At 40.9% G+C, this 14,439-nt stretch overlaps 1 protein-coding gene across 10 annotated transcripts in view; it reads left to right on the top strand.

The window, feature by feature from the left end:
- lrba (LPS responsive beige-like anchor protein) overlaps positions 1-14,439 on the top strand; it is a 302,458-nt gene that overhangs the window by 274,402 nt on the left and 13,617 nt on the right. For 7 of the 10 annotated variants that reach the window (XM_036137527.1, XM_036137531.1, XM_036137530.1 and 4 more), the window contains 4 exons: positions 3,349-3,541; positions 5,522-5,581; positions 7,152-7,307; positions 11,444-11,611. In XM_036137527.1, the coding sequence (XP_035993420.1) occupies positions 3,349-3,541; positions 5,522-5,581; positions 7,152-7,307; positions 11,444-11,611 (577 nt within the window). The remainder of the gene's footprint in view (positions 1-3,348; positions 3,542-5,521; positions 5,582-7,151; positions 7,308-11,443; positions 11,612-14,439) is intronic. The other 3 variants (XM_036137533.1, XM_036137532.1, XM_036137529.1) reach the window with 1 other exon arrangement.

The raw sequence follows: 14,439 nt of genomic DNA, 5'->3' as shown, positions 1-14,439 counted from the left end.
ATGATACTGTCAGTGCCTCTAGTTAACTGTCAGATGAACCGGATTTACCCAGGTCTCTTCCTGATGTTAAACACTGATGTTCCTCTACTTTACACGCAAGGAGGAAAATAGCTTTCTGTTCACGCTGCTTAGTACAAACACTTCTTACATTTGTGCTAAACATTGTCTAAGCAGAGGAAGCAGCCTGACAGGTTGATGAGAAGACTTTTTATTCCCTCCTGTTGTGTCGTCAGAAAACAACAACTTTAAGTCGTTAAATTCTGAAAACATCTCCATGTGCATTTTAAACTTCTATGCATTCATCTCAGAAGGACGTCTTAAACCTGTGGTTTTCAAACCTTTTCTGTTGCTACCCCAAAAATGTTTGAATGAAGCATTTGCAGGCCCCTCCAATCCCAGGTAAATCCTGGTAGAGTTAACATAACGGTTTCTATCAAGTGGCTTTTTTTCACCATTTCTACTTTTTATATACCTTATAATATTAACAACAGTATAATGTTTTTGTACCTGCAGACAAAATAAGGGAAGAAACTTAAGTTTTCACTGCCTGTGGATACAGCATGTTCTGTGTCTGGAAAAGACTGCACATTGTCCCCTTCCTAAAATAATGGCCTGTGTCAGTTTTTCAGAATACACATAAAATAATACAGCAATAAGTTTTTAAGGTGATTTGGGCAAAAGGATAATTTTTGGCAAAAAAAAAATTACTTTAGCGATTGTTTTAAGAAAGTGACGACGTTACCTTTTAAGCTCACAATGAATAAAATGCAGAGACCTAAAATAGACGAGCTGCAAATATGACACAAATAATATGAAGCAACTAATATCAAAGAAAAATAAGTTACATTATGTTTTATACTCTTTTAGGTGTTTATTAATATTATTTGTTCATAGCTATGTTAGCTCAATGCAGTGAAGTCATTGCTCTGAGGATTACCCAGAATACCTTGCTACTCATACTACTGACTGCAGGTACAGACCAAACAGCAGGTGGTGCTGTTGTCCCATTTAGCATTTAGCATTTTATCTACCATGTCTCCATGGATGACCAAAATGTGAAGATGACTTCCAATCAGAAGAAACCTGTTGCTAAAAATAAAAGCGTAAACCTAAATATGCCAACGGTATGAACAATTGTGGGCTGAACTGTAACCTATTTAAGCACATTCATGTCATAAATGGCCTCCATATTAAACTTAAACGTCAATAAAAAAATTTAAATGTAGATTTTTTTTTTGTGAGAAAACATAAAAATGCAACAAGTGAACAAATAATTATTTCCCCTACAGTGTATTAGAGTTGGTTGAATTTCCAGACTTTAAAAACTTTTCCAGATCTCCATCTTTTCTCTCTAGTATTCTTCTTATAGTGATTTACCAAAAATGTGCAGCTGACCAAATGTTTACTTGATTCGAAAACAGATTTTAATTTGGCTTTTCAGGCGGGAGTGACAAAATGGTTCCCATCCATACTTTCTGCTTCTCTGTCAATCTCTGCCAAACATTTCTGTGATCCATTAAAAGCATTTATTTTATTTATTTGACATGTCCTGTCTGGCAGCGTAGCATTAAGAATTGCTGTCTTAAAGCCAACGAGAGCTCAACAAATTTACTTTCACATGTGGAGCGTTACTGCTTTCGCCATATTGCTCTGCTTGTTATATGTATATATAAAAACCTTTATTAGATATTATTCTGGGATTACTTCAGGTTCAATGGACACAGAAATGGAAAGGTAAAAGAGAAAGAAAGGAAGAGGAAAAAATGAAGCAAAACGTCAAAAGGGAGAAAAAGTGACAAAGATGTAAGATGACAAGATAATATCTTCAAAGTCTGCTTCTACACCTGCAGAGAGAGATATAACAAGATCAAAACCAACAAAAAAGTATCTCAGGTACAAGAAGCAAAGCCTTGATAACAGTTTATGAGGAACTGATGCTTTCTAGTTTTTTCCAAGTTGGAATAAGTGTGGAGAAATATTTGTATTTCCAGACTTTCTTCCCTATTTCATTGCATATTCATTCGTCCGTCTGTCCATTCATTTGTATTGTTCTGGTAAATTGTCTGGTCTTGTAGGTTTAACATTTAAAGCATTACTATATATATATATATATATATATATATATATATATATATATATATATATATATATATATATATATATATATATATATATATATATATATATATATATATATATGATATTTTGCCAGAAACTCAAGGTGAACCTATTGCAGGCTTTAAAAAAGAACAGGGAACGCCTTTGATTTTTGTCTGAGATATCAAACATTTTCAATAAAATGTCTAGGAAGCCTTTAAAAGATTCCTCTTTGAGGACCGTGAAGATTATTTTCACCAGCAAAGGCTTCCCGAATTTACCTTGAAATATATTTTATTAAAGCAAAGATATTTATTTAGTTATTACATTTTTGAGTTCATCAAATCACCTCCCTCTGCCAAAGGAGTTGACAGTAAGAGATCCACATGGTTGATACAACAAATGGGTCGCTGCCAAATGTCCAAGAATTTGTGGTAATGTAAGAGTAATAATGACATAGAAATGTCCTAGAATGGATCCCTGAGGGACACCATAGGTTATCTTGACTGTAGTGAAGCACCCAGTGACACCGCAGCATCTCTGACCTTAAAACAAAAGCTTCCTGAGATGTTAACTCACACGTTTAGCCGAACCAGTTTACGGGTCTGAAACTTCTCAGGAGGACAGGCTGATAACATCTGAGCTGTACAGAGGCCAACTTTCTCTGATCAGGCCATTTAAAAGTACATTTTAAACCTTCCAGCAAGCGAAGAGAAATGCATTTTTTGGAGGCCACATAAAAGGTTTCTATCAGCAAAGATTGATTACGATCCTAATACTCTATCCTGAAGATAAATTAAAGACTACCAGCTTGACTTTTTGGAATTGCAGCCAATTTCCTGAGCAGATCTTAGTCAACGGTTAAAAATGACTTTCTTAGAGAAATTATTAATCTTTTCAAGTATTTCATTACAGTGTTAGAGTTGAAAATATATTCACTTCTTTCTTACTTTCTACTTGCTTCCAAGTACAGTAAAATCAATGTTTTGCTGATTCCTAAACCTAAACGCAGCTCCTTCCTGTCACTGCTTACTGCTGTTAACTTCTATCCCTTTCCTAATTTTCTCTTTGTGCTCTTCCTTCCTCCCTTTCCCTTCTGTTCTCCTCGCTGCCACCAACCTGGACTGCTTTCTTCCATTTTTATTTATTTATTTATTTATTTTTTTTTGCTTTCGCCTTCCTCCTCCTGTCTCGGCCACGGTCCCGTTCTCCGTTCTTTTGTCCTGTCGTCCGGCCTCGGCCCCTGAACAGTATCTTCTCCTGCAGACGCCGCTGATGTTCACGGAGCAGATGCAGCAGGACGTCATCATGGTGCTGAAGTTCCCGTCCAACTCTCCGGTGACGCACGTCGCAGCCAACACGCAGCCGGGCCTCGCCTCCCCGGCCATCGTCACCGTCACCGCCAACCGCCTCTTCGCTGTCAACAAATGGCACGGCTTGGCCGGTGGGCAGTTTCTGCATGTTTGTGTTTTTGTGCGGTATTGTTGAAGTCAGGTGAACAGTGCTGCATTTCTGCATTTCTATGAAGATCAAACTGTCTGGTCTCTGCAGAATGGACGTTGATTTGAGAGGTGGTTGACTGTGTCTACCAGGCTGCTGTATTAAATGTGACACACGGAGCAGCCAGCATTAGGTCTCATGTCTGCCTGCATACATCAGCCAATCACTTTGCAAAGTCTTATTTACTCGGCTCTGATTCGACCCTAGAAAAAGCCTCGGGGTCATGCGGATAAATGACAACATGAGGATAAACTGACGTCTTTGGAGGAACACAAACCACCGTAGACTCAACGTATCATTATATTTACAGTAGGTCAGGATACTATTATAAGAATAGTAGTCTTCAGAAGAAGCTTAGCATCCCTATTAAAGATGTTTGAAAAGACTGAAAATATATTTACTTCCATATTCTCCCTCAAAATGAAAACAATCCAAACCTTTATTTGAAAACATTTATTCTGGGGGGAAAAAAGCCAAAGTTAAGAAAAGGGTTTTTACTAAAATTGCTAAAACAAGAGGAAGATCAGGCTACCCAACCGATCGTTAGTGTTCTGATGGCCCCTTATTGTTCTCAGGGTGCGAGTCCTGCTCGCGATAAAAGCGTTGTAAGAGGGGTTCAATCAGGGTTCACTTTGACCCAGTTGAGACAATATAAGACCATGGGCCATGATCTGAGTATCTTACATATCTGATACTGGTAATGAAAAGGGGGGTGAAATGTTCCAAAGCTCACTGCAACCCTATCAGGTTTCTTCTGTGGGCTCCAATGTCTCCAAAACAAGTATTAGAGAACCGTTTGGGACAGACATGTCAGGAAATGGCCTTTTTATTTTCATACCATCACAAATGTAAAAGTGGAGAGTTTGCAAGATGGCAAAAGAGACGTTAACTAAAACTGCATGCTTCGATCAGATGAGATAAAGATTCAGCAAAGGATGAATATCTGGCATTGCTCCTAGTTCCCCGCTTTAGATACGGTGGCTGATCAGTGGTGCTGTGGGCTGGTTTCACTTCCAAAGGTATTGGGAGCTTCATTAGACTGCATGGCATCATGAACTATGAATTAGAAATAAGACATGTTAAAGGTAAATCCAGTTCAGTCAGACAACTAAAAGTAGGTCCCCATTAGATCTTTCAGCGGAATTATGATCCAAACCATATTACCTAATCCAGACCACCAAACCAACTTTAGTTCTAAAGCACTTTAAACAAACATAGTACCAAAGTGAAGTATAGTCCAGCCAATAAAACACAACAGCAGTCAATGTGCATAATGAAGGCCTGAGCAAATAATTCAAACAATGAAACACTTAAAACCAATTAAAACTTATTTTAAACTAAAAAAAGCCAAAGAGAAGAGATGGGACAGACGACACACCAAAGACATGATCACAGAGATGATCAACCTTCCTCTATGACCACCTCAGCCCCCAGACTTATTTTGGTTCTGAGCTGAAGAGAAGCAGCCAGGGACCAGAAATGATCTAGAGAAATTGGAGAATGGTGAAAACTTTAGCAGGTTGGATCTTCTATGGCTGTTAATATGCTCAAAACGTGTCGATATTTAATTTTATCACAATCTAACAATTGTGCTGAACAGATCTACCAAAAGGATCACAATCTATAGCAAACGTGATTATAGAATGTTATTAATGATTAACATAGAATATATAAACTTTATTTTACATCAGCATAAAATCCATCGTTCTGGACTGGTGCTATGTTAGGATTGTTGGGCTTTATATTTTCTGCTGACATTCTGATATAATTGATATATAATTCATAGGAGCCGTCTTAGGCCGGTGGGTCACATTATAGCGTTATGGTTATAGTTTCCACTGTGTTGTAATGACCTCCATGCACCTTCTGTTTCACAAGGCCACTCAATTACAATATTAACCCAATCCCTCTTCTTCTCTGTCAGGTCATCAGAACAGCGGGGAGCTGCGATACCCACTTCCTGTGGAAATTGACCCTCTGATAAGTACGTTGTCATTTATGACCATTAAGGAATCCAAAGCACACTTGAGCGTGCGCCTGTTTATGCATGACATGAAATGCTCCGTGGACCTGCGCTCGGGTCCTGCTGGCGTCGCGGTGACTCATGGCGGTCCGCGGAGCCGTGTCCCTGGACGGTAGATTAGAGTTGTTTCTCAGCCCCTGCCCCAGTTCACTCGTCATGATATAGGCCCTGCTCTTTCACTAAACCATTTGCATGCAAATTGGAATGCAATGAGCTGTGGCCTAGGCCAGCATTTCATCATCAGCTCCCCCCCCTCCTCCTCCTCTTCCTCCCCCTCCCTCCCTCTCCCTGGTCCCCTCTTCCTCCCTCCCTCCCTCTCCCGCATCTTCTTTGGTTTAATTTGAGCGGAGGGAAAGGACGCGTGTCAGTGGAAATGAATATGAATGTGGTAATAATGTGTGATTGAGAATGCACGGCGGACGGCTGTCAGGACAATATGTGCGCCTCTCATCCTTCACGACTTGTTGATGAGCAGGAGAGGAGTGCCGAGTTGCCGTGATGTATGGGATGCTCCGGTGGAGCGGCGAGGAGCGCGCCGCTCTCTATCCGCTCCCGCCTCTCGCAGCTTTTTTTCTGCGCCGTCGTGCAGCTTCATGCACATCTGCAAAAAAAGGAGGGCTGGTCTTTGTCTGCAAATGTTGTGGTCACTGTCATTCTCACGGGACCATTTCAGAGCCGCCCCCCCCAAACACTTGACTACTGAAAATAACCAGAGTTAATTCTCAGTTATTCATCTTGATCTGCACGTACAGTTCTATAGTTGCCCTATAAGAGATTAGAAAAGTAAAATAATCTTATTACAGAATCCGGTATTCATCTCATTCTAGAAGAATTTCAGTTTTGCAGAATGAGATGTTTATCATCATGTCACATCGGTTGGTTTGTAACACTGAAGCGTCATCCATGTGGGAGTGCGTGCACATTTTGGGGGGGGGGGGGGGGGTAGCTGGGAGTTTTGCTCTTGTCAGTAATATATTTACACTGTTTGCATTCCAGAAGAAGCCTGAGCTAAACACAGTAAATTGAGGATGAACGTTGAGCCATCTGTGGCTCTGGGGAATGTTAAAAAAAATTGAAATATTAGTAGAAGCAGATACTCTGAATGTTCCAAGTCTTACCTGCTCCTGCGGGTGTTTGACCCCATTAAGTAAGAAAAGCAACATTTTTCTTTAGCGCAGACGTAGAACGATAGCACTTTCGGTGTCAGTAAATCAGATATGCGATTAATTATATTTGATCATAAAAAGATGAAGCTTGTGTGTCTGTTCTGGTTGGAGTGGGGTTCCCTTTTGTAAAGTCTGTCCACACTGGGACATTACTCAGGATCTCATGGAAAACGGGTAGTTTCCAGGATGTCTATGGGTCATCCCGCAAATCTTCCTCACACTGAAGCTTCGGTGGAGGAGCATCAAAGTGTGGTTTGCTGTTTAACCGCTGCAGCTGCTGTCCTCAAAGTGTTTGTTGGCTCCCACCCTGAAATTTAGCGTCTGTGGATTTTTAACATGTTTGCTGTTTGCTTTCTTCCCTTCAGCCAGTAACGTGGGCTCCCACCGGCGTCAGATCTCAGACCTTCTGGATCAGAGCATCCACATCAGCTCGCAGTGTTTTGTTATCACTGCCGACAACCGCTTCATCCTGCTGTGTGGCTTCTGGGACAAGAGCTTCCGGGTCTACTCCACGGATACAGGTACTTTATAAAGGAGCGAATTAGATCACTTGTATGTTTTTCCTTTTCACGGAAGCAGCAAAAGAAAAAAGAAAGTGTGTGTGTGTATATATATATATATATATATATATATATATATATATATATATAATTAAATAAATCACTCTGGAAATTTATTTCACACAATCCCAAGACTAAAAGGTGACATTTAATCTGTTAAGGAAAGCTATTAAATCACACAGCCACAACCACCAACCGGTTGAGTAACATGGAACGTACCTGGGAGGTTGAATGGAGTAAATTATCATAATCAGGCAGCAACTTCAACCAGCAAGGTTTAAACCGCAGTAACAGGCTGTTACACTGAAAGTTGTCAAATTTACGCTGGAATTAGACCGTGAGCGTAATGGTGCTACGTGCTAACAGTACAACACGGATGTTTGAGAGCAACATAAAGCTCACGTGTTTTAAACCGCCCGGACAACAGACCTGTAAGCTAGCGCTAGCTGTTATTAGCTTCACTGACGGCCCAATAATAAATAAATAAATATATACATACACACACAGACGTCTGCCCCCTGTGGCGACAAGTTGCCACAAAGGGCAGTCGTCTGCAAAGATCCTGGAATTTACTATATGCTGTTTTAATTTTAGTATAATCCAGCCGTTTTATGAAGGCCAAGGAACACAGCAGACGGGTCTGGGAAAATGTTGTGAAGAAGCTGGATTAGGTTATCAGAAATTATTCCAAGCTTTAAACAACTTGCAGAGCTCTGTTCAGTCCAACATACGACAATGGAAGAAGTATCACACAGTTTAAACCTGCCAAGACATGGCCTTCCACCTAAACTGACAGGCTGGGTAGGTAAATAAATGGTAGATGGATTGACATTTTCTATCTTTTCTGGTCATACTGACCACTCAAAGCACTTTATGCTACAGTCACATTCCCCCTGTCGCCCTCAATGATGTACAAGTGTTCACATACCGATATCTAATCAAATCCACAACCATCTAATTAAAACACGACTACTCTATCCACTGAGCCACAGCTGCCATAAAGTAGAGCAATAATCAGAGAAGCAGCCAGGAGCCCAGTGGTAACTGTGGCTGAATAAGACTTGAGAACTGAGACACTTACGAGACGCATACAGCCACAGCTAGAACCGAACGGTTTAAATTGGGCTTGTATTTATGCGTTAGACTGGCTCAAAGACCAGATCTAAATCCAGTTTAGAAGCTCTTGCAAGACTTGATTTTTCACAGATCCTAACTTTTCATCCTAACTTAGCATATTCTATATTTTTCGAGGAATAGACAAACATTTGTCTTTAGATGTGCAAAGGTGGTAGAGACATGACCCCAAAGGTGATATTTCAAGGTTTTGATCAGAAGGGCTTGAGTATAACTCCATATCCACCTTTTCCATTTTTTCTTTTTTAAATTAAAATGTATGTATAATACATTTTATGAAAGGTACTATGTTCATTAAATTAGAATTGCACGTCTAAGAGGGTTTTTTGTCAGATTAAAAGTACCTTTTGAAAAAACAAAAACAACCTTTAAGGTGGCATTAAACATACTTTTCATTATGTCCCCATTTTTGCATGAAAAATATCACTTTTTTATTGGGCCGAAGCAATTTTCTAATCTTTAATGCTGTTTTTATCAGCTGGAGGTGCAAGACAAATCATAATTAACAGAAATAAAGGCTTTAAAACATCATCAGTCTTTGTTAATCTATGTAATGTGTTTCCTTTAGGCAAGTGCATTACTGATTTATTAAAATTGGCTGTAAAAAAAGTAATTTAGTTTTTTCAACTTTACAATTAGGTGATATCTCGTAAAATCTCAGTTATATTTTTTCCAGTTTGTGATTGAGACGTTGTACAGTAGAACAGTTCAAAGGGTGTGAATACTTTTTGCGAGGGAAGCCTAGAGGGTCAAAACCATCTTCTCTTTAATGCTGAAATCTCCTCCAAACTTCAGCAACGCCCCGGCATTTACACCTGAGTACCGTCAACTCGATTCTTGCATGCACGCGCCCTATTCAAACGTTTTCACACACACTCACCAAAAAAAATGCCAGGAGGTCAGGGGTCCTAAATGAAACTGTCCAAAGCTTCATCTGTGCACCCCGCGCCGCGCCGCCTCGTTCAGAGCGCTACATGCACCTAAACAACAGACTCAATTCAATTTCTCCACAGGCCAGGCCCTCCCTGTCTTTCTGGAGGAGGGAGGAGGGTGGGGAGTGAGAACGCAGAGATAGCTCTATTGTGTTGCTGCCACCAGGGTGTGCGACTGAAACGTGAGCAGAGTTTAATCGAACGCGGCTCAACAGCTGCTGCCAGCGCCCCCAATTCCCCCAGGTGAAAGGGCCCGCTGGATTTTATCAGTTACACGACCCGATTGGCGCACATGCATGAGAAAGCAGCTCCGTACGGCGGCGTGCAGCAACCAGAAGTGTGTGTTTAATCTGAGGTGCATGGTAGCCATTATTGCAGCAGCCATCATTACTTATTTCCACTGTTTATGAAAGCGTCAAACATTTCACATCTTTGATGTCTGTGTTCTTCTTGGGGAGTCAGGTCTTTGACCCGCTCCGCTTTCATAATAATCCGCGTCGTCTTGGGGAGAAGCTTTTTAATTATCCAGAGGATGTGGATTTCTGACACCCAGACAGAAATGTCACGTGTTGTGAAGTATCCTGCGTTTGACTGCGGAGGTCACACTACGACGGGCGTAATGGGTATTAGACAGCGAGACGGTGGAGTTGTGGTCTTGAAATCTGACAGCAATTAGCCTCTTTACATATACACATGGTGCACTGTGCATGAGCACACAGATTTGGAGCAAGTATTTATTCCTGTCTGGGTATTAACACAAGCCTGATCTCAGATCAGTCAGAAAATCAACTCGTGTTCGCAGCTTAAAACAGTTGCATCTGTCAGGAAAGGGATATTTATTTCCTTTTGTTTGGGTCCAGCGTGTTACAGGGCTACCTCCTGTTTGGTAGCACATCTTGCTTTTTGCTTATTTTTTTTTACTAGCAGTTCCATCATAGCCCTTAAATTTGACTTCTTAAACATAAATGCTCATTGCTTCTTCCATTCATTATTTGGAGTTGGTAATTAAGGTGTTATTATACTGGGACCCTTGATCTGCAGGCGGGAATGTCATTTAGATGCACGGATACAAACCGAAAAGTATCATATAAAAGAGAATGTGACAGCTAAATAGATTTCTATCATTTAGTTGCAAAAGAATAATTTCATGAGGCTTTTGCCTGGTGGTAAAAAGCAGATGAATGAATTTGGATCGAACCGACCCGACTTCAAAATCCAGCAGCAGGCCAACAACTGTGGGTAGATTTTTTGGTGAAGTTTATTGTGTTGTAATCCCTGATCTTTAATGCACCCTGCTAAAAAAAAAAAAAAGTGTCACCCGCTGATCTAAAACCTGTTATGGATTCTTATAATTCTGACTAAATGTTGTTTAATGAGACTGAAGTTTGGTAACTTAAGTGTAAAAGAGACCAGTAATACTGACAAAGTTATGATTAACTCACTAAATAAGTATGTCATAGACTTAGTGAGCTAAGGGACTCATTTCATTTAATTTGTGTATTTTTTTTAGATCTTAAATTTAAATCATGAGTTTTAAAAAAGTTTTAGTTTGACCTGCTGAAACTTGTAGAAACCCTGAAAATATTCCTGAAAGCCCATGTGAATGTTTTTTTTCATCCTGGAGGATATTCTTAATAACTTAAAGTAAAAAGTATAAAATTAACACACAAACTTGTTTATATATATATATATATATATATATATATATATATATATATATATATATATATATATATATATATACACATACAGAGTATTAAAATACTATACAACAGTAATGCAGCCTCAGGGTTTCTCGTTTTCTCTTTGATTTGCTTTGGCGAGAACGAGAACACGTTCCCTCATCCCCACATTGGACTCAGGATGAGGAAATCCTTCTCCACACGCACACTCTGTCCTGTGTGATCGTATTTTATCGCTCTTTTCATTTGTATCAGCAGGTCCCGTCCTACAGGCCGGTCGGCGGTGCGTTCAGCGTGAATCTCTGCTGTGTCGCATTAAAAGCCTCTCTCCTCTTCGCTGTGCTTGCAGGGAAACTGACCCAGATAGTGTTCGGGCACCGGGACGTGGTGACGTGTCTCGCCCGCTCCGAGTCGTACATCGGAGGAGACTGCTACGTCCTGACGGGCTCCAGAGATGCCACCCTGCTGCTGTGGTACTGGAACGGAAAGCACAGCAGCGTCGGCGAGAACCCGGGCGGTGAGTGAAAAACCGCCGCTCCGAGCGCTCGCCCCTCACCGGCAGTCCTGGCCGCGTGATTTACGGCCTCCCTCTGCAAAGTAACAAGCAGTTTCGTCTGACCGGGCCCGGCCGGCTCCGCGCAGATTGGATTTCGCAGCTCTGCGGGACCGGGGACCGCTCTGGATGGCGTGTGTTTGTGTGTGTGTGCGCTTCAGTGAGGCCAGATAGCGTGTGTGGGAATCTGTCTTCAATGTGAGTGAAAGTGAGGGCCACTTAGAGACGTTAAACGTGAAGCTGGTGGGGGTCGTCGGCCGGCACATGAAAGTTCCCGACCGTCCGAGGGCCACGGGGTCAGGCTGCTCGATAAAAGTGAAAAATGTCACGGGCCGCCCTCGCGTTACCATAACATATGGCATCAGCTATGATCAAAGCGTCTCCGGCACATTGCTCGGCCCTCGGCCTCCTCGGTGCTAATTTGGTCGGCTTAGATTGGCGAACATGTTGTTAAGTGATCCATCACAAATGGGATGAAATTTACGACAAATTGTAATTTGTTTAATAAGCCACGTTGGTTTCTCAAACAGAACAGAGCAGACGATAACGATAAAGGTGAAAGGCACAGTTGTTTTCTTACTTAAATAAAACCTATTTGTAACTTTGTGCATTCTGAGCTAAAAAAAAACAAAACAGGGATGTTAAATTTAATCTGAAAATGCTGGCTAAGTTCAGCTGGTTCAGTCTTGCAGCTGCAGGAGCACACAAAGCCCTCATCATCCAGTCCCAATGTGATGCTCCATTGCCCCAAACCGCAGGAGGCTCTCTCTCCCAGACACGATGTTCTGCTGCATGCCCAAACACACTCACACTCTCACGGACACCAAATCCAGACAGACAGCAGACCTTCTTTAATCTGCTTCCAGAAACCAAAAGGACTAAAAAGTAAAAAAAGAAAAAAAAAAGCTTAAAAAACGCTCTTCATACGCTGCGAACGAGAGCACACACTTCTAGAAAGGTTCCAGCTCGCTCCTAATGACCTGCGGACATCTCCCACACCTCATAAGCTTGACGCAGGTCCGTCTGAGGGGCTGTTCACATGAACACGGCCTGTGAGCACCAGAGCACATCTTAGAGGCGCTACTGCCATCTGCTGGAAAGCAGGACTAGTTCTTTCTGTGTTTTTTTTGTAAAATGTATTTTTTCTTTTTACTTGTTCATCCCGGTAATGTTGTGTGGCGTTCCACCGTCTCCAAAATAAGATAACCTTTTCTCTCTCTTCCAAAACAATAGCAGACGTCAAGCCAAACACTTTAGTTGATTTATCTATCTTGTTTTTAAATCTTACTCAAATCACTGTATCTGGCTAAAGAACAATTAAAAAACACATGATCTGTATCATTCTACATACTAATTTCTACCTTTTAAACTGAAAAATTGATTCAAAAAACAAACAAAACAGTAGAAATAAGATAAAATGGAGGGGGGGGGGACTAAAATAGGAGTGGACATATACCTAAAGTTATTATAATGACGGGTTTATAAATATAAGACCTGTTACATTTTCATATTTACATTAAAGGAATGTATTTTTCCCCAATTGCTGACAAATATTACGCTGGAGGTCTTATAATCCTGTGTTTAGAGCAAAAGGAAAAGCAAACCCAAGCATGACTCTTATGTTAGCATTGTAGAGGAGACGAAAAGGTGAAATGGAAAACAAGCACTTTTTTAAATGCATTTATTTCTTCATTTATCTTACGGTCAAACCTAATTTCTACTTTCAAACGGCTGCAGGTGATTGTGCTTACGCAAAAGTTATAACCGCGGTGATTCTACATGGTGCAGAATCATCTCTGCACACTTAGCAGCTACAGTTAACACGTTCAGGATAGGAAGATATTAAGGATTTTCAATCAGAATGATTGTTTTTATGCAGCTGTAAAGAAACTTAGTATCTACTGTCACTGCACACGAGCTAGAACACATTCCTGAAGTTCTATTTTAACTCCAGCTTTCCAGCGTTTTCTGATGTTTGCTCAGTGACGTCTGCTGCTCACCGATCTGTTGACGGATGTCTTTGCACTCCTGGAGCTTTGGTGTTACTGAATTATTATATCTGTAGCTGCTTTATGTGCAGTTCAAACACAGAGCCCATGCCGCTCACGTTGACCCTTCACTGGCTTTTATTTGTTGAAGCAAATCAGAATCTGAATGATCTTTATTGCCTTTTACACCTACGAGGAATTTGCTTTGGAGAAGTGCTGCACATAGACAAACATTAAACATGATTATTTGATATAAAACATGTAAGAAACAAAACAAATGCAAGTTGTATAGATAAGAATAACACAACTAATTGCTGAAGAACAACAAGGTGGCAGACTATCCTCCCAAATATGTAAATGAGAGACAATATTAGGTCAGGTTTTAGATCTCAGACTGTAAAAGCAGAATATAGGGAGGAGTGTTTGGGTGTGCGTAACAGCCTGGCCACACAGCAGACAACCAGATCCTGCTCCCAACAGGAAACAGTTCTATTTACGATCATTCACTACAGACGCTCCTCTTATTTTTTTTGATTCACATGATTTCTGTTCTGTAACAGGAAGCTGAGGCTGATTAATGTCCCCACATCATGTTTGATACAGACGCATACACACAGAGAGCTGAAACCCTCTGAGCTTCGCTCGCACACAGGTATAAAATTGTGGTCAGATGTCTCTCTAATTTAAACCAAACTTTCGGCGAAGGCTCCAACTTGCTCCAGTTTGTTCAGTTTATCAGCCCTCTAGATCTACAGAGTGAAATCCAGCTTGGCCCTCCAACCTGCCGGCTTACAGCTCGTGTGT

This window comes from Fundulus heteroclitus, chromosome 5 (assembly GCF_011125445.2).
Source record: "Fundulus heteroclitus isolate FHET01 chromosome 5, MU-UCD_Fhet_4.1, whole genome shotgun sequence".
Lineage (NCBI taxonomy): Eukaryota > Metazoa > Chordata > Actinopteri > Cyprinodontiformes > Fundulidae > Fundulus > Fundulus heteroclitus.
The sequence above is the reverse complement of the archived record's forward strand: the minus strand, read 5'-3'. Positions and strand labels throughout refer to the sequence as shown.